The sequence below is a fragment of the Psittacula echo genome (assembly GCF_963264785.1).
Source record: "Psittacula echo genome assembly, chromosome: 2".
Lineage (NCBI taxonomy): Eukaryota > Metazoa > Chordata > Aves > Psittaciformes > Psittacidae > Psittacula > Psittacula echo.
This window is the reverse complement of record NC_137737.1, coordinates 115,543,758-115,569,455: the sequence shown is the minus strand read 5'-3', so window position 1 is coordinate 115,569,455 and position 25,698 is coordinate 115,543,758. Positions and strand designations below refer to the sequence as shown.

Here is a 25,698-nt window from a genome sequence, read left to right as displayed (position 1 = left end):
GTCTGGCTGCTTTCACAAACCTTTGGGTTCTGACAAAAGCTAATAAAACCAGCTATGAATGCTTTAAATATAACTACATTTCAGAGAATATCAATCAGAGGAGGACTACATACGTAAGGCTGGTACAGAAGCATACACATTTGTTGCTTTGTGCCATGCAGTACCATTTAGAGAAAGACTAGTTCCCTCATCAAATTTCCATACATTTGAACCGCTCTTGCCCAGGGTTAGAGTAAACTGCACAGTAAATGTTATGATGATCAACATCCATCCAGGGAACCAAAGTACCTGCTGACCTTTAAATGTGAACATATTCACATACCAGTCTACCAACCATCTGGTGTGACCTGACATTTCTATTACTGGCACTCCTGTCTCTTGCAGCCCTGCTCCAAACCACTACAAATGTGATGATCTATGCCCATGGTGACTGCCATCTTCCTCTGCAAAGTGTCCTTAGGGAAGTACACTTTGCTTCCTCTGGCTCCTGTATTCCCATGCCTACTCTATTCTCCAAATCCCACTGAATTGTAGCCCTACCTACTTGCCAAGGCTGTTAACAGAGTGTCAGCAAATCTACCAGACCCATGATCCCTTCTCCCCAGACAAAATGCCCAGCCAGGAATGGTCCCAGATAATCTTTACATCCCATTCCCAGGGATTCAGTTGTTTTGTGTTTGCAGGTCTAGCCTGTAGCAAGGCTGAGCGTGTACCCAAGAGACACATGCACACAGAGGCCCTTAATGTGACTGAATGCACAGACTGCTGTGCGCGCACACACACACACACACACACACACACACAGAGCAGGGTGGGTAGCACAACCCACCTACCATGCTATCCAGACTCACACAGGTGCAAACACTCTGTCCTCTTCCTCCCCTCCAGCTGATCTGAATGGAGGTTCTCTGGTGAAAATGAATGCCCTCATTCTCCACATCTACAAATACACCCACATTCATAGCCCCCATGAATGTTAGCATGGCCCCTAAACTGTTTAATATACATGCCTGGACATGGGATTCTTCAACTGGTATGCAAGTCACCTCCTACTTGCCAGATAGGGCAATGTGATGTTTGCTAGTGAAACAGATGCATACACTCACAGATTCATCGCATAAACACTCCCACAATCACAGTGCCCTTGAATATTATCATAGGCTTTCAGTCTGCCAAATATCCATGCCTGCACCCTGGGCTCTCCTTCCCCAGTCAGTGGCTCAGATCAAGACCTCCAGATGTGGAAATGTTTCTTCTAACTCACCAGCTAGTCCAGCTTGAAGTTTGCCTGGGGAGGATTAAATTCAATGAAGAAATATAAACAGACCCATGTCTCTGCAATTGCCAGTGCTTAGACCTCTTTCACACTCACATAAAACCTTATCCTTCCAGTTGCTACCACCCAGACCTACAGCTGTGCTGCCCATGGCTTCTTATCTCATTGCTGCCAGTTGGACCTTTCAACACACATGAAACACACATCAATCCTTCTAGATGCTGGTGTTCAGCCATTCAGCCCATGGTCCTTCCAATTGTTGGCACACAGATTCTTGCATGCCACTCCCTCCATGTACTAGTACCTAGACCCACAAGCCCTAAGACCTTCTGGTCGTTGAAACACAGGTATCTCTCGCGTGCCAGTCTCTGCAGTAGCTGGCACCATTTTCCCACACTAGCTCTTCTCCAACCCACCATGATCCTTCCCCTCATCTTTGTATTCTTTGGCCCTTTCCCTAAACATACCATAGTCATTTTTACATAAGTCCACAAAGCTCTTCTCATAGCACATATCCCAAACAGCCTCAGGTTTTCCATAATACTCATGTTAATCATGTTTTCCCCTGTCAGTTGAAAATTGTTCAGATTGACATTCTTGAAGGCTCTGCCTGAGTAGTTCCTTTAATGGGACATCAATCATCAGCTGAAGTGTTCTGGGTCCTCATTACTGTCTCTGTTGTGACTTCCTCCTTAATGTTTGCACATCTGTGTGGTTAATTTATTACTTTTCTCATTTATTTCTTTTATAGTAAGTAGATCATGACCAAATAACTTAATGAACCAGAAGCTCCCATGCTCCACATACCCTCACACTACTGACTGATAGCTGTTGCAGCACTCAGAACCACAGCATACCCAGTGATTACAGGCTCCAACTCCCGTTTATTATAGACATCTGTATGATGATAACATAGCAACCTAGACTTCACTGTGCTCATGGAAAGTCAGGAGGCTGTTTTACATGTTTTCTCCATGTTCCGGCAGACTTAAAGGCATGTCATACAACATATTCTCATTTTGCTCCATTGCACGGCAATACACAACACTGTCAGACACTCACTGACTTTATTGCAGTATTTTATCCAGATGATGAATTATTTTCCAGACTTTACAAGCCTTTATCATGATGGTTAAGATAAAAATAATAGAAAGAACAATGATGTAGTTGTGGTTTTCAAGCGATGTTCATCTTGTGTCTTTGACGCTTGTTTGCATTATCTTCAGAAGGCTGTTCTAGTCTAAATAGGAAAAAAGAACCAAACAACCACATCTTAAAAGAGTGTAGGAAAGGGAATACGTGAATACTGTAAGAGCATTACGTGCAAATAAACCAAAATTGTCTATTGGAAGGTCATAAATTAACAGTGTCAAGTATCTGGCACTGCACAGAGGTACTGCACCCCAACATGATAGCACACAAAGGATATTATTACATAATTAAAAATGGAATTCTGCTGTCTGGAAAGCCACTCCAATCTGCTTACGGAGTTTCTCCTGTGTCTTGTGAGTCCCTCTAAACTATGTCACTCTTTCCAACTTTTAAATCTCTATTTAAACCAAGAGACCATGTGCCTTGGACTTTATGAAATTTCCTGTCAAAACCTGCCCAAATGCTGCTGCTATTCACTACATGGCCTTTCTGATCCCGTCATTCAGATAGTTTTAACCTTCTGTCTTCTCTTACCTCTCCCTAAGTCACGATTTCCATGGCTACATTGTTCCTGGCAATAGAAAATGGCCACTGAATAAGGAAACTGATTTTTAGATTTGCTTTTTGCTTTGATATTTCAGGCTTGGGATTTTAGCACCGTTTCCAGGTGTCTTAAGGGGTGATCTTTAGTAGAAAATGCAGTAATAGATGAAATATTACTTCCACTAAGTGGAAAACACAGTTTAGTTACAAATTGAAAATAAGCCCCTCTGTTCACGCTCTCCCACTCCAAGTAGGCTGCCTTCAGGGCAGTTAGAGTGCTGGGAATGGAGGAGAACACCTTTTGGATGAAGCGGCATTTTGATGTTTGATAAATTAGTAGCAATTTATTAAGCTCTTTAATTTCTATGCTGTAGCCTTCAGACTGCCAAAATGTGGTATCTTCCAATTTACTTCTACTGAATTTGATTGTTTACTTTTTAGCAAATATGTGTGTGCTTACACATACATTTGTTAAAAGAGACACAAAGCTTACCTCTAGAGTCAGGTTCTCCCTATTTTCCTTTCTTTGGCTGTATTTCTTTTTAAGGCACACTGCAGTTGTGGTAGTGACAATAAGCATTACAACAAATACAGCTATGGTTGAAGAAACAGCTATTACAGTATTTTCTCGAGTTGTGCCTTTCCTTTCACACTTTTCTCCCATGTACCACCAGTTGTCAGATGCGGGACACCTAGAAAGTAAAAGAACAAATGTGTGCTATCATCACCTAAAGATTAAAGGCATGAAAAGGTCTGCTTAAGAAAACTGCATCTTTGATGCACTGTTTCTATATGCCAAAGCATAATGAAGTTATCTGAAAATGGCCTTCTATTTTAAAGTTGTCTTGAGTGGATAACTGCCTTTACACATGTGCTTTTTTTCAGCTTTCTGCTGTTTTTCAGGTCATGTCTTCAGAGGGAGCCTTTCCCAGAAAACCCAAGCACCATCCTGATCCATTTGACTGCTTAATGCTTCTCTGCAGCTGATCTATAGAGCTGCTGCTATAGAATGATTGTCTTTAGCTTCCAACGAAGACGCCCTCTGTATCACTCAGTTCACTTATCTGCTTCCTTTTCCTTGAAGTTTGTAGTACTTATGTTGATAGAAAACTCTCTTTCTGCTCCATGAAACTAATACCTGTCACTGAGACCAATGTCATATAACACTCGCTCCCACTATTACTAATTAGCCTCAAATCCTCATGCAGTTCTGCCTTTTATCATGCTCATCTTTCACACAAAGCCCTTCTATCTTCTTCAAAAAGCCTTTGTGGGAAGGAGTTGAATAAGCCCCTGGGGCAACTGGTCCAGGAGTTTTACACTGCTGTTTTTATCTGATCAATCTACATTTCCAGGAAACGTCCTTCTCCTGTTTCCTCACATGTTCTTTGAGGGGTTTTTTATTTCTCAGCTCACCTTATGCAGCAATTTGAACCTGTGAGATAAATAAGGAGACCACAGGATGGACTCTCAAGGTACCTCTGACCAGATAGCAGCTGAACCAAAACTTAGCTGCAGGAATTCCCCAGTTCAATGACTGAGCTAGCCGAAGGTGCTCCCACCACATTCCCCTTCCCCTGCTCAGTGCTTCTCCACTAGTAGATGTGGAATGGTCTGATGAGACTTTCCTATTCCAGAAGAGGATAATTTTCAGATACAAAGAACTTGTATGAGCTGCCTCTGCCCTTTCCCAGGAAGTTAAGAAACTAACATCCTAGCAGCCATCTGGGTTTAGAACTAAAATCAGATTCCAGGGCTTGATTCCTTCACCTTATCCAGCACCACAATCAGCTCCAAAATATTTTATAGTGAACATGTAAGGGTCCCATGATCTAACACTAAAAAGGTACATGTGCAGTACTGCTGAGTGCACATCTGCCCCTTTCTAACCCAGATTGCTCCTTATGTGTTGTTTTCTCTAGTTCCTGTCAAAGCCATTTATTCAGATCTACCCTCAACGCTGAAAATGAGTCCATTTGCAGTGCACTGTGAAGACACTGACTGTTGGGGGACTTCATGTGATCTGAGTTAAAGTGCTGTATCACATTCCCCCTTGTTTCTCAATAGAAAATCAGAGCAGAAACTGACTGCTGGTCACGTAATTCTCTAGGACAGAAAGTAGGTCACATCATAGGCACTAAAACTTCAAATAGTCCAGATATGTCAGAAATTAAATGTTCTCTCTCCCTAATTTCAAAATCAGGCATAACATTCAGCATAACTTTTATTTGTCTTTTTGGAACAGCTTCTTGACATTTACTCGTATTTGTGACCTCCTTCTGATGGGTTGCACAAGAATTGTTTCTCAAAAGGTTTCTAAATGGGGAGATATAACACTTAATGAGTCATCCTGACTCTTGTTGCTCTTGGCCTTTAGGTATTTGCCTCCAGTCTACCTGCCCTGGCACAGCCTCACATAAGGTTACTATCTTCAGCATTAGAGCTTGTTTGAGACCTGGAACAGTGCTAATAAGCCAGGTGGGTTACATAAATGTATCCACAGAGAATTAAATAAAAGATGATATTAACTTTCCTGCAGGGCAAACAATGTTTTTAGGTCTCAGCCTTCATTGCTGGTTTCAAAGACAAGCAACTAGACTTCAGTAATTCATGGTCATAATTTGCACTACATGATATTTCTGAATCAAATTCTAAAACAATGTCTATGCTGCTTCCTGCCCAAGAAGTATTAAACATCTTTTCTACTGATACAAACGTTCTTTTATTTCAACTGCATTTATATTTAACTCTTCTAACTTTTGCTATAGGGACTTCAAAGGAGGTGCACAGTCCACTTTATAATATTGGACTAAGACATTACTGAAAATGATAAACACATTTAAAATATAATTTACAGAGAAGGCAAGCAGAGTACTTCTAACGGTCAAATGCTGTGGTTAGAAGCTCTGTTGCCCAAACTGGTCATAAGCTTAGTCTTACAGTAGCAGCTGGATATACTTGCTTTAATCAGCTATAGTCTGTCTTTCCCTTCCCTAGGAGCAAAGATTTATTCTACTACAGACTTTCATTACTCTTCCTAAAATGGCGTTTCAGAGTGAATAAAGGCAGTTACCTGCACACCTGTGCTCTGTCTACAATGACACAGACACCGTCATTTTCACAAGGGTTGTCTGGACAGAAATCTGGAGTCTCTATCTCTGGCTTTTCAGTGACAGAGGCTGTTGTAGTGCGTGTTGTCGTGGTGGTAGGTTTGGTGGTAGCTGTGGGCTTAGTGGTGGCAGCTGTGAGCTTGGTGGTAACAGTGGCGATAGAGGTAGATTTGATGGTATTGGCACTGGGGGTATTCACAATATTGGTGGGTGAAACACTTGGCTGAGTTGATAGTAGATCTGATATATCTGCATGATAAAAACACAAGCATAAGGTCTTTACTTCATGCTATTTTTACTCGTATTCTAATGACAAGTTCGAATAGTAAAAAGAGCCTCTCCACAGGTATAATGGATAGTCTTTTTTACCATTCAGGAGCATGATGTATTTTGGAAATGTCCTCTAAATTATTTCAGAAACAGAAAAATGTATTCAAAATATCCTATTCAAAATTGCATAGGATTAGTGTAATTTTATGTATCTGCACATAAGATAAAGGAATTATACAGTGCATGTATCTATTCACAAACATATGATTTGACTTTAGAAACACGTGTAGTTCCAAAACTGGAATGTTTCCAAAAGTACATCAAAGTACATTATGTGTATCTATATCTACACCATTAATGACTTGGTAAGTATGTGACACTCCTTTTTTTACTGTATCATAAAGAATATCAGCAATGTTTACATACCTTCCATTGTTAAAAGAATATAAATGCCATCTTCTTTAATAAAGTTGCGGCTTCTAAGTCTCTGATGAGTTAAAAATACACTTGTTCCACTTCCTGGACCTCTCATGAATGTAGTTCCATTAGGAAAAGATGCTATGGATCCCACTTTATCTGGCCTATCCCAAAAATATGTTGATGAAGACTCTGGAAAAAAAAAATCAACTGAATGTCAGTGTGGGACCACTCTGGATTTCTTTCTCAGTAGGGTCCCTTCCTTCTTAGACAATCTCTGCTGCAAAAAAGTACTGAGGCCTCTCTCAACAACCAAGGCAGACAGCATCCTCCTTTGCCTGCTTCTCCTTAGCTGCTCATGGATATCATGATTATGGAAAACACAATAAATTACTTCAAACTCAAGTAGTAGGAGCAATGCTGAACCTGCCTACAGATTTTTGCAGATTTTTTGCTTGAGATTCCACACTGATGAGATGCTCAGGACAATGGAGATCTTCAATGGCTTGGTTTAGCATAGGGTTTTGAGAAAAAACTTGCTGGAGATTAGGTTATTGAAGAGCTGGTTGAAAACCTGTTGTATTTTCCTTCTAGTTCTTTTAAAGTAAGTGTAGTGGAAAAAAAGATTAGTAGTACATGAATCATCTGCAAAATGAATTGATTCAGGGCTCCTCAAAAAAGAGCATCTCTTGATGTGGACAAAGGGCACAAAGTACTTGAACAACCTGAACAGTCACAGGCCACTGATTTCCCTTCCATTAAACCCTGTTCTAAATCTCAAAGCTGAGCCTGATTGTCTATGAAAGTATCTGCCAGAGGGAGAAGAAACTGCCTACTCCAACATTTCTGCTGGTTAGAGAAAGGGTAGGAGTTACAAGGAATCTGGGGCTATCAACAATACATGAATAAACACAGCAGAAGGAGCAGAGTGCAAACTGTGGCCATAACAGCAGAGAGCACATTTATGTCCATCTATCTATGGAGGACCTAGTGTGCTGCATTTTTCCACTACAGGGGGGCCATTTAGTCTTTCCAGATTACCCGCTTTGTTTTCATGTAGAGACAGTGTCATAGAAAAAATTCATGTAAAGTGTAACATTTTAAAAATAATACTGTAAATGAGACATTTTTGTGCTTTCCTTCGCTCACTAATGATACAGTCTGAAGGCCCAGGAAAGTAATTTAGTGGTGGAGGTGGTTTCTTTTGGCAAGACCCTTACATCAATGCAGAAAGTAATTTTGGACTTAAATCAGTATTTATTCAATGATGACTACTGGAGGGAAGGGAGGGTCTTTAATATCTCTCTTTATAGAAGTTCCTACCATTTCTCATAGTTACATCTTTACTTCCACTGCCTCCTTTCCAAGTTATTAAGGACAATTGCTCCTTATCTCCTCACATCTTGAACAAGTACAGATTATGTAATATGAATCAGTACTTTGTCCATCTGGAAATCTGCACTGACAGCACTATACCTTTTACAAGGAGGGCAGGGATTTGTTTAATAGCTGCTCTTTTATCTGGTATGAACTGTGTATATTGTTAATTCAGTATTTTTCTTCTCAAGCCTTCTGGAAAACTTCCATTCTCATTAAAGCAGATATAAATGCATCTTCACAGAACATATGGGAGAAATTTTAGGAGTGGATCATCCACCAGTTTCTTATGCAAATCAGCCTTAAAATCCTTGGTCCCGGCTTAATCTACTTGTATGTTTAATTTTTTCTGGTCTGTGGATCTTTTATATTGTTGCTGCAAACAATTAAAACATTCCAGAAGCTGAAAAACCTGCACTAATTTACACAAAGAGAAAAACTAACTCCTTGTCTTTTGACTGCATTTTAAATGTACTGGATATCATGTCTGATTTTAACTAACCAGATAATTCCAGAGGGTCTGTTGTTATACTTCTTTGGTTTGACATCCGTTGACGAATATCAGGATGCTGGTCGAGCAGAATCATGGTACCTTGCTGCCATGCACAGGGCCATTGCAACTGATCATCATTTGCTCCAGAAATCAAGTGGAAGTAAATTGCCAAATTAAAGGGATTATCAATGGTACCATTTACATACAAGCTGACCTGAAAAGCATACCCTTCACTTGAATAAAAGGGTGGACTGTATATTCTTCCTGCTGTCCCTGCTGGACTTGTATTGAGGAGATGCGTGAAATTTCTGATATGCCAGACATGGTGGGGACACTGTGTTTCTGACAAGTTGATGTCGTCAATAGAGAGGCCTCCGTTTGATAAGCCACTTCCTTTCATGCCTTGAAACACAACCCGGAATTTACTTGTGACATTCAAAGAAACATGATGGAGCTGCCAGTAACTTGCAGGTGAACCTGAAAAACAAGGGCAAGCATTTATGAGTAAGCAGTACAGTCAAACACTGCACAGGTCCATGGACCCCATACCAACACCATGTGAGAATTTCTTAATTCCACTGGCTCTGAAGTGATAGGATGTTTTTGCTGTAGATGTTACTTTTTAAGTGCAAGATCATATTTTCTCAATTCAAATCTTCAACAGATTTAATATACATAACAGCTCTGCAATTTCAGTGAAAACAGTGTTAATCATTCTTAAGACAGTTTTTTTCTTTTGTTTTTAAAGAACATTGCATTAAATTAGCCCAAATGTTGTGATAATTAGATGCACAAAGATGGCTGTCACCTCTTATTAAAAAGAGTAAAATTCAGAACAAAATATATTCAAATTAACATGTCTCAACAAAAAATGCTAAGAGGATTATGGGAGCCCAGAACCACAAGGTTGGTTCATTTGGTTGGTTTTGTGTATTAAAATGACTTGTCAGAAGTTTGCCTATGCAGAAACACTCTCCATCCATCAAATGATAAATGGTACTAAGTTCAAATTAAACCACTCATTTGCAAAACCTACTTCATGTGATAAAACCTCACTGCAAATTTGATGCTGCATCCAAAAGTGCCTGCACTAGCAAATTCCACTTGACTACAGGAGCAGTGTACACAAAAGCAAAGACCTCTGCACAGGGGCTTTGTAAGGCAGGTTAAAGTAGGACATCCTTTGTTAACAGTATGTGCAGCAAAACAGTTTCTTTTGCTGTCTGGTTTATGTTCATCTGCATAGAAGACTAGACTTTCAGCTGCATTTATGGAATAAGCAGTGCCAATCACAGGTACAAAACTCGTGACTCAGTCTCCTAACAATTCTAAACACAACACAATGGATCTCAGATGTGAGACTTAATTTCTTGCCATTTTTCATTACTGTTATAATTAGGAGGAAAAAAAATAAACACAGAAACAAGAACAAAACCCGCTGTTTTTTTATTAAATTGCCTTCTGCATAAGGATTTTTTGAACTGCACAGATTATATGCAAGACGGGGGTTTGTTTGTTTCAATGAACAGACCAGCTAACTGTGCTGTAAAATGTCCCACCACTATAGCCTCCACAATATCCCCTGCTCCTGTACCACAGATCAGGAGAAAGAGCTCAGGGCTTGTCCCTCAGCCTCTCAGGCATGATGGTTCAGTGCAAACCCATGAGCAGCTCAGTCAGGATGTCACACCACGGCTAGAAGGGGCTGCAGTGTCATTGTTTCTTCCAGTTTAACTGCGCTGGTGAGGGTAACTTCTCACATAAGAACTGTGAAACAGCTTGCAGGAAAAAAATTATCTCAACCATTCCTGAAAGTTTTACCAGAGATTGTCAAAGTAGGATACCCATCTGGACACACATATGCGATCAAAGACTTACTTAAAAGGAAATTATGGACTTGAGAAAGAAAGAATGGGGTATGGGACCTAATATATATGAAAGAGTATTTGTTAAGAAGGATGAACTGTGGAGAAATTAATCTTGGCTTCAAAGTAGGGTTCGAAAGAGGTTGGAGAGCTCAGACTGATCTGAAATATGCATCTGCCTCAGAAACTGTGACAATTCTATTAAGGATTCCACACAAGGATGATGAAAGTATCAGGGTGTAGAAAAGAGTGGAAAAAGAAAAGAAAAACAGGCACCAGCAGCAGCTGAGCCTAAATGGATAAGAAGAGGCAGAAGAGTGGACTTGATAACCTGTTTAGTGAAAGAACTTGCTCAGACCCTTAGTTAACCTGAAGATTGAAATAGTTATAGCAGTAATGGAGACCAAGTGATAGCTAAGTGAGAAAGTAATTTAATCATAAGGTAACTCTGGCAATTCTAGCTTAAAGAGCTCTTGTGCATTAACTGACCCCAGTTGCTCATTCGGTAGGTCATAAGCTCCTAAAAGCACAAAAACTTGATTTTCTTCAAGCTACAACTCAAATCATGATCTGCTGCCCATATATTTCAGTTAAGTACTTTCAAACGTTGTTTAAAAAGTAATCTGAATTTTATGTATCTTTTTTAAACTAGTATGTTAGGTATTCCAGGGCACTTACACTTTCCATTTCTTTATTATTACTTTCTTACTCGTTGCAATTTACTCTAATGACCAGCTTCATTGGTTACTATTAATACCAGCAATTCTGCAACAGTTAAAATGACTACTCATGGAATTTTAGCTATTTTAGTGAGAAAACCATCTTGATAACACAAGAGTTTGTAATTTGTGGTAATTGATTACATTATAAGAAAATCTGACTGAGGATCCATCAAGTATAATTTCACCACCAAAGAATCAATTACATAGTTAGAGAAGAAGCCAAAGAGTAACACTAGGAGATGAGTCACTTTGATACAGTATTTCCCCCCGGTACTTTGAAAAGGATATTGAGTATAGATTAAACCAAAATGCAATTTTATTCCATACCTTTTATCTCTTCAATGAGTCTCAAAGTGCCATTCGGATGGGCTGAAGTATACTCCCTGACCCAGACATACAGACAATCGCTTTCATGACCACTATTATAGAAATAGAATTGTAAGCACTGAAAGCCCCTTTTGGGATACAAAATTCTGCTCTCCAGGATAGCTGTGCTTCCCTCTACTCCAGTGCTGGTGTTGAAATGCATGAAGTAGCCAGAATCTGTCAAAAGTCAATGAGAAATTAATGGTAGAGGGGAAAGAAAATAGAATTTTCCTGGCATATGGCCATTCTTAATGCTGTGTTGTAGTAACACAAGAAGACATGGTCAAGTCAGGGTGAAGTAGATTCTGTACAAACCCTCAGATCCTTCCAAGTTTTTCCTTCTTTTTCAGTCTCTAGCAATTTGTACTCTTTACCCAGTAATTCACCATTGACTCTCCCTCTGGAGGACTGGTTTAAGCTCCTGAACTCATGAAGATTTTTCTGGCAGGTTCAAAAACAACTGGCTATATTCTCAATTAACTGTTCACCTAAGTTGGGATAATACACATAATTTCTAAATCCCAATCCTTTCCAAGGATTTACTGAGCTATTACTGAGAAAAGCAGCAATCTTTCTGGTGTGCCTGTACCATAGGTTAGAACATTTTATACAGTTCTCATGTCAGCATGTGACACTAAGACTAGAAAACAAATTAAAAGAGATAAGGATATTCAATCTTCTCAAATAAGCAGAAAATTGATCGTTATCCCTGAGTAGGTAGATTTATGTTGCTTAGTTAAAAAATAAACTGTGATTTGTTAACAAATAAACAGAGAGCAAGGCCAAGATCGAAGTCAACTCACATGCCTCTGCAGAATATAATTGCCAGCGAGATAAGAACACTATTTTCTCATACCTTCACATTCTCCCATATTAGTGTGATCAGTATGTGGCCCAGCAGGAATGTGAGACAAATGCTGCCAATCACTGTTATCATCTGAACTTTGAATCATGCCACATATATTTTCAAGTTCAAAACTGCATGTGTCCATGAAACTCAGGGAGGAGGCTATAACATTCGAAAAAAAAGAAAAGAAAGAAAAAGTTGTGAATCTCCATTACACAACATACATCTTAATTCTGAATGTCCAAAAGCCAAGAGCAGAGAAAGACTAAATGCAAACACCAAATAATCAGTGGCTTCACTTACCATCAACATTCAAGTATACAAGTATAATGTTCTGGAACTCAAAGCATTTGGCAATTAACTCTGACATTAATAAGATGTTGTCAGGACCACTCTGGGCACTCAGCAAGCACAGGAGGGTGCCAGCTAATTATCAGATCACATTTTTTATTTACAAAAGGAACACTAATATCAGCCCAAACCCACCAACTTTCACACCATCAAAAGGTCCTGAGACTTCCCATTCATGCATCTGCTTTCCTTGGGCTGGTCCAGACATGGACACAGATTTTCAGCTGGAGTGCTTATTTTGAAATATAGCAGAGCAGAAGTTATTTCACTGCAATAAGCAAACCTTGATTTTCAAAATGCTGAACAGAAAAAAACAAAACATTTGGCAAAGGTACATTTGGAACCAATTCTTAAGATGTCTTGCACGTAACAAGTGAAAAATTAAGTAAAGGAAGATTGTTCAGTTGAATATGAAAGGGAGAGCACGGTATGAAATATTTTCTCTGTCTAAAGCAAACTCTGGATGGGTAAGGGAAGGCACAGTCCAGGTTTATCCCTGATCTTAGTTTTGTTTCCCATTGTACCGTGCCTAAGTTCTGTGTAACACCGGACAAGATTTGAAAACAAGTCATATAATAAAATGCTTTTCAAAGTACATATAAAGTATTGTGGCAGGTTTAAAGGTTTCATTGAACTACAAAAAGGACCTTGAGTATCACAAAAATCACCTCAATGGCATGCCAAATGCTTCACTTAGGCTGTGGCTCAGGGAAACACTTAAGTGTGAACTGCTGCCATATCAGTTGTATTGCTGAGATATTCGTAATGTCCTCATAAAAAGCTAACAACCCTACAGAGCTGTAAGGCTATCAGAAGTGTTGTGTGACTGATACCTTCTAAGCCAAAGTATTGGTATGATGTAAAAAACCAAGAGATTTTAATGGTAACTGTTATATTGACTGCTGGAGAAAGAATATAAATAAAAAGGGACAATTATTAGATGAATGAACTCTTTGAAATCAAAATATAAACCAAAATACAAAATGAATTTGCCCAAAAAGAAAAGAAGTAGCCAAACTACTTTAATTAGACATTGCTGGCCGGCATGGAGTGGTGACCTGAACAACAGGAAGAGAGAAAAGTGAGACCCAATAGCTTATGATTTATTCCTTAGATTAATTCCTGAAATAGGAGAAGGGGGCACTGCTGGAGGCAGGTTTTGAACTCCATTTGCACCAAAAGCCAAATACTTTCTTGGTATGTAGTGAAAGGCTGGACTTGGAAGAAAATACACGGCGGATGAGTGCTGAGTCCTAACTTCCAGTAGTTTGGTGAAAACTCATGGTCGGTTCTGTTAAGTAGTATTCTAAAAGGGTAAAACAGATTAAAACCTACTGTTATCATACAGCCGGAAAGAGAGTCCTGAAAAAAAGATGAGAACAGCTCTAAAGTATCAGTCAAGATTTCTTATGCTGTGGGTTTGTTGTTTGTTTTTTTTAACCTTAGAACCAAGTTTGCCATTTTTAATGGAATTTCCTAACCACAGAGGCCTTTGGCAGAAATTAATCTTAACCTTTTCCTTGAATCATGTTCAGCAACAGAAGTAATTTTCTGATTCCTCTGGGAGGATATCTGCCACCCAAACCATGTTTAGAATTCTCAGTCTTCCCTATAACCTAAAAGGATGAGCCTAGCAGCAGAGTGAGCATGGGCTGAGACCTGTGAAGCATCCGTCCTCCCTGGCACAGGGGCCATATAGGCAAATGCTGGGTGATCTGAAGACCACTTACGGCTCTGTAAATATCATGGACACTATACAAAGCCAAGGGACAGACTAGACAGCAGGGAAGATCCTGATTGCACTGGAGGTGGTGGCAGTTTTGTCACTAATCTCAACACGGCTGGGGTTTATTTCACCCAGGGAATGTGCCTGTGAGTTAAGAAAAAAGTTAAAATGTCATGAAGTATTCACATAGTGCGTGAGAATGATGGAAAGTATATAAGATTAAGAGGGAGGAAGAAGGACCCCATTCACTGTTAAAGACATCCTTAGCTGTAATCACTTCTGTAACACCTGACTGTGTGCCAAGTGGTACAATGTAAGGCTGCACGTAAGTGTGCGTTCAGTTTAGACCTACATGAACAGAAATATTTCATCAGAATTGTATGCTCAAAAAAAAGCACTGATTTAATAAAACTGTTTTATAACTATTTAAGGTATCTGTAGAATGAAGCTTCATATATAATTGTAAACCAGTACTCACTACTTGGGATATTGAGGCAGTAAGATAACAGTTTTCATCTGAGTGCCAGGGCACGTTTGATGCAGTCACAATTACAGAATTACATTCCAGTCTGGTAATAGACTAATCTATATTTCTCTGTCTCTTACTTTCACTCAACTTTCTAAAATAAATCCCACATGCGCAAAATAACTCTTTTGACCACTTTTGTAAGAGACTGGGTTTGAAACTAAAAGGAAAAAATCTAAAAAGCATGCATTTTCTTCATAACAGCGTCTGCACCCTATTTGCTTTAACACCGGCAGTCTCACAGATTCCATGGAAGAGGACTAGGTACGATAGCCACAGCAAAGATACTCATTTCTGTACAGTGTCTGAGCAACAGCTGTGCAATAATGGAGGGAAAAAAACCCAGAAAGCTTTGTGCAGAAGCACACGTTTTAAACAGCCACCCGAGGGAGGAACAAAAATCAGCTGCTGAGTGAAGCTGGTTTTTACCTAAGGTCAGATGATATTGCACAGAAAACTCTGCTGCATAGCAGGGTTTCTGCAGGAGGCCCATGCTTTTCCTAGCTATACCGTTATTTATGGTGTTTTTAACAAAATTCACTTCTCCAAATACGTTAGCATCTCTTTCCCTTGTGCCTGGATGAGTCCAGTGTGTATGTATCACCCTCTTTTCTTTCAGATGCCAGAAGTGAAGAAGTTTAAAAGCAATAGAGAAACTTACAGCAATTGTACAGCCGGTTCAGTTTCTGGAGATCATAATCACTGAAATCCATTCGCTGTCCTATAACCTCCATGAAGTCTGGTATGTTAGTGACGATGGTGGGTTCAGTTCCATTCCTGAATGCATTCTGGCTATAGTGCATCACAGAAGTATAGTCATAAGGGACATTCAGGGAGTCTGATGTTTCATCATCATATTTGTTGAAATTATGTTCTCTACCTAAATGGGAAAAACAAAAGGAAAGATTTTTTGTTGCCCAAGAGGACCAAGTTTTGTGTAAAGACTCAAAGTGACAGAGAATTCATCAGATCCCAGAGTGGTTTTTGTAGTCATTTACTTGTCCTTGCTCTGTAAAACTATTTTATTTCTAGTCTAGAGTTATTTACTTTCCTCTTTCAGCCACTGGAACATAACACAATGACTTCTGCTGGATAAAAACAAAGCTTTTTGCTACCAGAAACCTTTTTCCTGTGAAAACACCTGTAAACTTTGGTGGCTTTATGATTCCCAAAAGCAGAGATACTGTTTCATACTCAGATCAATGCAATTTGCAACTGCAGTGAATCCCTGTTTCTAATCTGTATTCTTGATATATAATTGCTTGTCATTTTAGCTCACAATAAACCAGTTAGTGCATTTATCAGATAAGCATTCAGAATTTTCAGAATTTACCTTTACAGGTATTTTCTGGAGTATGAGCAAAACCCCATTACTAACTATAAGGTAAACGTTTTAAATTAGTCAAAATACAGTAACTATACTCTGGTCAGTGTAAAAAGGCTGCAGCAGTTTCAAATGTCTAACAATAGTGCAACTTGTCATTAAAGAGTCAGCAAAATATAATGGAAATCAAATAACAGTCATTTTCTGTAATGTATGCTTGCATATGCACCTGACTATCGATCACTACTAAATAAGAATGCATTAGACTTAATCATTATCTACGTTTTCAGTCTTCTGTGTGTACCTGTGTTAGGGAAACATCAAGTCTGTGTATATAATTTTGGTTTTGAACTGCCTGAAAGTCACAGAGGACAAGGACAAGCTGAAGAGACTGAGTCCCAAGGATCCATGTGCCAGCTCTCAGGCTTGTGCCAAATGTGCCACTGCTTACATTCACAAGCTGTATTACTAAAGTAACTGCCCGTGTGATGCAGACCCCGAGAACGGTCTCTCCTACCTGCACACCCTCTCTGCGTGCTCTACTGTCTCCGTTCTGCTGCACCAGATGTAGTGGTCGGCAGGCAAGGATGACCAGTGTTTTCACTAGAGATTTTCTACTGACTTTGGTCACACTGGGTTTTTCAGAGTGGGATTTTTTTTCAATTACTTCTGGTTTGTTAAGGGCTCCCAGACTAACAGTGTTTTCAGGGTATTCATTTTAACAAACCAAATTACTCCCTTCTGCTGCTCTGCTGTACTACATGTAGCATACCAGGACTCAGACCTCTAGCTAGGGCTTTGGCAACTGCTGTGGCAAAGGCAATAACCACAGCAACCACAAACAAGGCTTTCTGTCCTGAGTAAGTGTCACTTGATATTTAATTCACTAATACGCTGGCTTTGAAATAAAAGTCCAGGTAAGAGAACAGTGTGACCACCAAAGGGTGGCTGGAAGCCATGTTCCACTGCTAAACACCCTAACACCAGAGCCTGAAAGGAAAAGCAGGTGAGTAACTGACCTGACAGAACCCTCTCCCAGATGATGGACACATAGTCATCCCGGTCGGACCGTGACTGCTCATGCCAGAATCCCAGGGCATGCAGGAACTCGTGCTGGATAGTCGCAATCCTGTCACAGCCAGCTCCGATGGAGAGTTCCTGCAATCCCCTTTGGAGGTTTCCCACTGAGGACCAGCAGCTAGCATTGAAATAAGATGAGAGAGGGCTCTGTGAGATACATGCCATCCCCATGCCATGCGAACTCCAGAATCAGTCTGTTCAACAGGTACGTTTTTAGCTTGAGTGTTGAAGTTACATTTTGAAACAGAGAGCACTTATTCATTTATCTGGTCCTTATCAGATCCTTTCCTCTCACATTTAGCTCTGTTTTGATGAACAAGCAGTTCTCCTATTCTAGCCGTACTGTTTTTAATGGGTTTTCTTTAGCAGAAGAATGTTGACTATTTGTGACAGAAGAAAACTGTTGAGAATTTCATTGGTACTCTGGTAAACATTAAAGACTATGGACACATAACTTAGAGCAATTAAGTTACTGCAGATTAACAATTCTCAGATGGATCACAGTATGTGACTGTGAGTGCACTTTGAGCCAGTCCCTATCGTAAGGGGAACCAGGTTCACACACACTCTTGCCTCTGCCACTGCAGCTGCTTCTCTCCATTATTTTGGCCTTTTTCTTTGTGAGGGGCTGTGGCTGCCAGGCAAGATGCATTTCTTTGTGGCTTTGTTTACCTTCCGAAAGGCTGGTAGATTTTATAGTGCTTTTCACTAGCTCTTTCCTTTCTAGCTATTTGTGAGTTTCTGTTCTAGAGCACTTGCTGCTGACACACACTCACAAGGAAGAGCAAAACTGCAGCTGTGCTGGAAGTTTTTATTAAAGGATAAAAATTTCAGTGAGCTATCTGCACAAGACAATAAAATGGCACCCCATGTCCACAAACCAGCAAGCACAGACAGCTACATTTAAATTGATATTTTAAGCAGCAAATAAATCAACACTTACCCAATGAAGTACATAAAATTAATCAGGCACAAAATATGCCATAGGAGTTGCAGTCCTATCACCCCAGAAATTTAAAAACAAAAGCACACCATGCGCTTTCGAACCCTGTAACTTATTAGTACAACATATTCTCCAGTATTTCTCTTTCCACAAAGCAGCATAGGCCTTGGCTGTTGATTACTTATTAAAATCACAGTATGACACCTCAGAATAAGCACATATGGCATCCATAATTTCACAGGCTTGCCTTGAACAAGGCCTCATATTGATTATGCAGCTTTTTCTTGTGTTGTGCGGAAGTCTAAGAAGTCCATCACAGTTCTGGGTCCATCACATACCAAAACAGCTGCCCCTGGCTTCACACAGCAGGCTACAGGCAAAATTAGCATCTGAACACCAGGGTATGCAGCTTCGCCTTCCCTTCAGACTACCAAATGCCTACAACACCATCACTCTGCAGCCATAGAGGGAGTAAATACATGGTCTGTGTTGCCCAGCACTGAGAATAAAACCAAGCAAGTGAGACATAGTACTCCAGAGCAATGAGCACCTGAAATCCCCTGTTAGGAGTGTCTTCAGGAGGGGAAAAAATGGGAGAAAGTCTAGGTTTTCCAAGTGTGTGAGAGCTCTATCTCAGATTCTATGCTTTCTGCATTGCTAGTTGCCCTATTAGGGGCTAGAGAAACAGGGAGGTATCTGCTCTGACTAATCCCACCAGCCTTCTTTTTGGAAGATGAGCTGTAAGTAGATACTGTCTGTTTCATAGATGCAAGCCAAGATTGGAAAGGCAAAGGTGATTTATCAACTTTTTCTTGGTGTGATAAAACTTCATTAATCTGGCTGGTGTTGCCAGGAACTCTGTGCTCCTGTCTGCACTGTACCCTCTGGACTGAGGTCTTTAGTCTGCAGTTAGAAGGGTCCTCACTGATTAATAATAATAATAATTAGGAACTGCAGAGGGGAAATGTGTTGGTTTACCCACCTTTCACCTTGCCTGATTAATCACAAGACAGTCATGAAGTGAAATGAAGGGTCAGTCCTGATACCATTTTGTGCAGCCCAAAGCTAGCTCACTGAAACTGGACAGCCATTTCCAGGAGACTGCACTGTTTAGCTCCAATCTTTTAAAAAGTGCTGCTGAGCATTAGTTGTTTTAAGAATGTGTCAGCTGAGGGCAAGCAACACACCAGGCAGTGAGGACAAGATACGTTATCCAACTAGAATGACTTGTCATCTTCATCACCATGACTCATCTATTTTTAATAGACATATAAATGAAACATCATGCAGAGGCCTCTAATTTGCCATAGGCTAAATATTGTGGTTCTTTTTCAGGTACAATTATTACCAAATTCAATGCATACTTTAGGTGATGAAGGACTAAAAAATTTAGCTACATGAGTTTTCCATTTGGCTCAAAAAGCCCAAGTCATTAGCACAGGAAAATGCATTGCTCCCTAAGTCTCCACTTACACATCTTTTAGGGTTGAGTTTCAATGTCATGTGTACAGCATGAAGAAAAGAAGGTATAAAAAGCCAGAGACTGAAGACATTCTGAAACAATTATCTGCTACAGATATCTCAGAACAAGTCAAATGGAAAGGGAAACATTTTTATGATCAGAAAATCTTTTCCCATTTATGAATGCATTCTCATATCAGGAAATGATTTTCTGAAAGTAAGTTTCCTCAGCAGGCTATCAAGCTTCCCCTGATCTCCTTTTCTAAAAGAGAAATGTTTCAACATAGAAAGGAGATATATTTGTTCTTGTTGCACTGTTTTGACAGAGACTGTCTGAGAAAGTGAAGCAGCTGGGGCAATTTTGAATTCTTTATGGAGTCTTATTTTACAAGATTTAAGGTGGAATAGCATAACTATTCATCAAAAGAGGTAAATAAAGTGAAACCTCTGTAAAATATCTAAGTGCTATGCAAGCATTTAAAAATATTGCTATTATATCTGAATGCTGGTGTGAAGTTGCTCAGACGCAATTCCATTGTAATAATAAAAAAAATTCATTGTCCCATAGTTAGAACTATCATATTGCTGCTGGGATTGTTTTTGTTAAACTATGTCCTGGGTTCAGCAGTAGCAGTCAGTTTTTCTCCTTTTTAGTAGCTGTTGCAGCACTGTGTTTTTGACTTTCAGCCTCGGAACAAAGCTGATAACAGTGATGTTTAGACTGACCAAAGACTTTGTGAGTCTCATGCTCTGCCAGGGAGGAGGAGGGGCCGGGAGGAAGCAGGGACAGGACGCCTGACCCAAACTAGCCAAAGAGGTATTCCATACCACAGCACGTCATGCCCGGGGATGTAACTGGGAGCTACCCGGAAGGGCACGTCCTCTTTTCGGTCGGGCTCTTTTTCCGGCGAGCGGTATCATATTTTCTTCCCTTGTTATTTCTCTTATCATTATTATTATTGGTGGCAGCAGTAGTGATTTGTGTTATACCTGAGTTACTGGACTGTTCTTATCTCAACCCGTGGGAGTTACATTCTTTCGATTCTCCTCCCCATCCCTCTGGGGAGTGGGGGGGGGGCAGTAGACTGCGTGGTTCTAATTTACGGCCTGGGCTTAAACCACGACAAACTAAAATATATTAAGAATGACCATTTGAAAGTGATACTTCATATATCCAAAAATCAATCAAGAAAATAACTGGCTTGTTTCTGATATCTTTTACCATGCCCAGAAAAGTAACTCTTAAAGGACCTGATTTCTTCTTATACTTAGAAAGAAGCATCAGCAAAAAATTGTTCATTGCTACTAAGGTAATATCTGTTTTGGAAACTACTACAATTTCCAGTTAAGAAAAGACTAGTAAAATGGACACAACAAAAATACAAAATTATAAACAGATACAAGAGTTTTGGATGAATACTGGCCACAGAAATAGCTTGAAGTCAAACCAGATAAAATTTATTTTATATAACTCCTCTTACCCACTTCCTTTGAACACATATATGTAATTCTTCTCCCCTTCCCAAGGTTTGAAGTCAATACAGGTTTTCAGTCGATACTGTTCAAATGCCTTGAGGATGAGTGCCTTAGCGTTCATTTCTGCAAAGCAAAGAGTGTTCTTGTCAATACTGAGCCAATACGTTTGTACTGTTATCTATACAGAGCAAGTCCTAAGGGTGGGTCTTACTCCAGCAATCTTTGATCAAAATAAGCAGGCTTTTTGTTGGATTAAGACGAGGACTCAGCAATGTGCCATTGCAAATTGTGTTGTCTGCCAGAATGCCAATTTGCCATTGGTGCTGTACATTATGTACATGGCCAAGTAAGCTTCTGGGCTTTGAAATATCTTCAGTGTCCTGTTTTTATTTCTGCTTAGTAGAGTTTCATGTCTCAGACATATGCATTTAAAATCAAATCAATTTTCTGGGCCACAGCAATGGCAGGATAGGAACCATCCAAGAAAGGAGGTGAGAGCCAGCACCAACACAAAGGTGATACATGCTGCTTGTGCTTACCCAGGCCAAATCCTGCTGTGGGGAATGCCTGCTCTAGGCTTACAATAAAAGGTGCCACAGAATATTTACCAACCTGTATTTAACATTTCAATCAACACAACATACGGACATTGTCAAGGGCCAATACCATACCTAGGCTATCATCAAGGACATAGGGAATAACATGGGGCCACCGATAGTTGTCACCAATGATGGAGTTTCGTGCCTGCATGTGAGAAAGAAGTACATATGAAGTCCTGAATAAAATATAAGTCAGGATCAGGGACTACAATAGTGCTAAAGCAAAGCATTTTTCCTACAAGCCCATATGGGTAAGACACACCATCAAAGAGCTCAAAAACTTCAGAAGATCAGAGGTCTAAGGCTCGGGTTTGAAATCCCTTCACTCCCTTCTGTCTTCAATTTCTGCAGCTTTTTTTCCACAGAAATTACCTGGGATTTCAATGGCGGTGTGAGGAGAGCTTCAGCTCCTGTGGGAAGCATTAAGATCTAAAGCCCTGACAACTGTACAGACATTAATAATTTTTTAATTTTCCATAATGCAAGAGTTTGTTGCTGTGCCCTTAGCAAGTGCTGTTCTTGCTTCCACTCATACACTCAGGCCAAAGCAGTTCACCAAAAGTGAGAGTAAAACATTACTGATTTCCAGGTGCTCAAGACAGCTTGGGGATTTCTACCAGGTGTTTTTGAGATGTAACTTGTTATGTAAATATATTTACTTTTTTAATTGGCCAGGTAGGGATACTGGGCAGAGGCTTTAAAACATGTTATAGATCTAATTTTTTCCATTAGTTCTAGTGAATCTACTTAAATGATGAAGGTTTTGCAGCACCCATCTGTAAATCTAATTGGCTCATTATAAATACTGTACAGATACCCGGAGAACCTTTTACATAAACCTGTCTGGGTGATGATCAGTGCTGGTGAATCTCTTAAAAGTTCTAATACAAGGAACACAGTAAAGGAAACAAGAAACTAATAATATTGATCTAATGGCTAAACCGACTTTACCCTGGATAATGTTTCTGCAAATGCACCAGGCTCCTTCATTGTTTATGACATTTTGTAGAAATCCATCCCCAAATATATTCAGTTTACTGTTACATAAACAGCATTTATTGTTAGTAGGAGCAGGATGCATCAGTCATTTCTATGCCAGCAATACTTTATGTTGCGTAAGTCAATGACAGGTTTCTGGTTTTATATTTTATATTCGAACTCACCCTGTTAAGTTTGATGTCTCCCTCAAAAAGGTTCAGTCCTAAAGCTAAAGAGAAAAGGAGATTAACTTCCAGTTATCGCATTGATCTGTGGCTACTGTAATAAAAATAATCAAAAAAAAAGTTAAAAGAGAAACTGAATTTAAAAAAACCTTCATTGATGTCAAAGATGTCTTGATCGATTCCTTCATCTACATCTCGTTCTGAAAATAAAAAGACAAGTGAGGTAGGACATTAGCCCTTGCTGCTATCTTTATGAAGTGTGAAAATTAATGCAATAACAATAACAGTAATTATAAATCTGTGTCTGTCCTAGAAATGTTTATGAGCAGCTGGTTTTGTTGACTGACTCCCCTGCATGCAAATAGATTTCAAAACAGAACTCACCAGTTGTCTCTGGAGCAGGCTGGGGAGGGGGAAGAAAAAAAGATATTATTAGAAAGGCACATAATGAAATGCAGCTCGCGTTACTCTCACAACAGTGTTAGAGATGCGATCTAAGCTCAACTGACAGCACTTAGGGTATGGCTTTGTGTTGGATTGACTAGACCCACTGCCTCTTCATTTGACTGGATATTTGCTTGTGTGTCAGCTTTCCTGCAGGCAGGGATACCTTCCAGTAGACAAGGTTGCTCAAAGCCCCATCAACCTGGCCTCAAACATTGCCAGATATGGTGCAATATCTCTGGGCAACCTATTCTAGTGGTTCCTGTTCCACTTCTCCCGAAACAGCCCTGTTTCAGCTCTCCACCATTTTGGACTGTTTCAAAATTTGGTAGATTTTAAGATACCCAACTCTAAAAAACCCATCGTCATTGTGGAAAAGTGACTGAGTCCATTGAAAAAATGTTTCCAGAGCTGGGCAGATGCAAACACTGAAGGATTGATTTTGATCTCACACTTCAGTGAGTTAGCTGGTACTATGCAGGTTTACATTGATAAATGAAAAATAAGGATAGGGACTTCAGAAAAAAGAATAAACATATAACTGTATATAGATACAGTTTAATAATCCCAAAAATCTTTTCCAGACAAATGATCCACAAAGTTGAAATGTCAATAGACTCCTCTTATATTTTGAAGTTTTATTGCATGTATATCCTATCATTACATTTTGTTATCACTTGATATGCATAAGACAGTACCCATGTATTCAAGTTTTGAAATTACAGTGAAGCTGCAAAACAAGCTGAAAATAAATGGGAAAAGTGTGCAACACATTTTGGAGACTTTATTTGCTTTTAAACTCCAACTCTCACACAGATTTCTAGCTAATGTGGAATTAAAAATGACAGGTATAGCTTGCAATATTAAAAAATTGAAATTGTTATTGTCATTGAAATCAAAGTTGTTGTCTTTTCTGTTAAAGATTGTTGATGGAAAGAAAGAATCATACCCCTATATAAACCCCTTATAAACATTAATGGGGAATATTTGTACAGTTTCAATAATTATAAACTATAATGTACCCATACCTACTAACCAGAAAGCATAACTGTGCTAAAGTTAAAAAATGGCTAGTTCATGGAAATGCTCCTCTATCAGCAGCAAAAGCTTGCAAACAGAAATTAATATAGCTAAGTCCAGCAGTACTTTTGGTGCATAAACCAAAATGTGAGTCCATTACTGAAGAATACAAAATTCAGCAACCAACTGAAATTCAGGCTGGTCCTCAGCATCTGAAAACTATCACTGAATGTTTAATCCTTCCATCACTCTTTTCTGTTTCATTCTCATCAAAACTAGGTTTTTAGTCTTGTGAATCTCAACAGCAAAACACTGCTTCAAAAGGAGCATCTCTGTGCATAAATATTACTTGAGTAGCAAAAACTTCAGCCTCATTATCAGCCTGACAACTGAGACCTGTATGATGCATTTCTAGTCTCTTGAAGTTTTGTAAGTAAATAACAGATTCACAGTCCATAGTCACTTACAGGTGAAGGTTATATTACCTGAGGTGCACCAAAGAGGAATCTAATTCAGTCTAATCACTGCTACTTTCAAATCTACACACACAAAAAGGTCTGAATATTTGTTACATTAGTCCCCAGCTTTGGCAAACAACATGGTTTATGTGAATTAAATTACAGTGAAGATCAGTCAAACCATGGCTTGTGAGCACATTTAACTAGCAAATAATCCTAGTGCATCTTGAACAGGTGGGAAACACCTCACTTATTGTAGTCATATAAAACTGAGGTAAGTAGACTCACCCAGTAATCAGTGGAGAAACAAACTGGTAATTAATCTGTCCCTAAAATATCTATGGCACCCCCACAATGCCCTGGCAGCTCCAAAAGATGATCCATCTCATCTAGCTTGGACATCTGTTCAAGGGTGTGATAAATCTCTGATGAAAATTTCCCTGTCTCACCATGAACTTCAGATGGAGTATTGTCAACCAGTTTGGATGAGACACTAACTTATCAGTGTTTTCTCCAGACTATAGAACTTCAAGTATTGGCATCCAGAAAGAAGCTCTTCCTGGCCATAAGGCACACAGTAATGGTATAATTGGTCCTAGTGCTCAGAAGCCACTTTCTCACACAGGAGCTGGTTATTAGGAGTCAGTTTGATGTGTAATAGCTTGTAGATGGTAGTAGCACCCTGCATC

At 39.5% G+C, this 25,698-nt stretch overlaps 1 protein-coding gene across 1 annotated transcript; it reads right to left on the bottom strand.

Moving 5' to 3' along the window:
• Positions 1–2,406: 2,406 nt before the first annotated feature.
• MEP1B (meprin A subunit beta) lies at positions 2,407–23,900 on the bottom strand (the record flags this gene model as incomplete). Its single annotated transcript, XM_080609703.1, has 14 exons — positions 2,407–2,516; positions 3,465–3,663; positions 6,045–6,330; positions 6,778–6,960; positions 8,648–9,115; positions 11,553–11,768; positions 12,448–12,600; positions 15,703–15,917; positions 17,381–17,563; positions 21,331–21,448; positions 21,997–22,069; positions 23,088–23,131; positions 23,237–23,287; positions 23,876–23,900. 14 exons carry the CDS (start codon positions 23,898–23,900, stop codon positions 2,499–2,501), a joined length of 2,232 nt encoding a protein of 743 aa, XP_080465829.1. The 3' UTR covers positions 2,407–2,498.
• Positions 23,901–25,698: the final 1,798 nt, after the last annotated feature.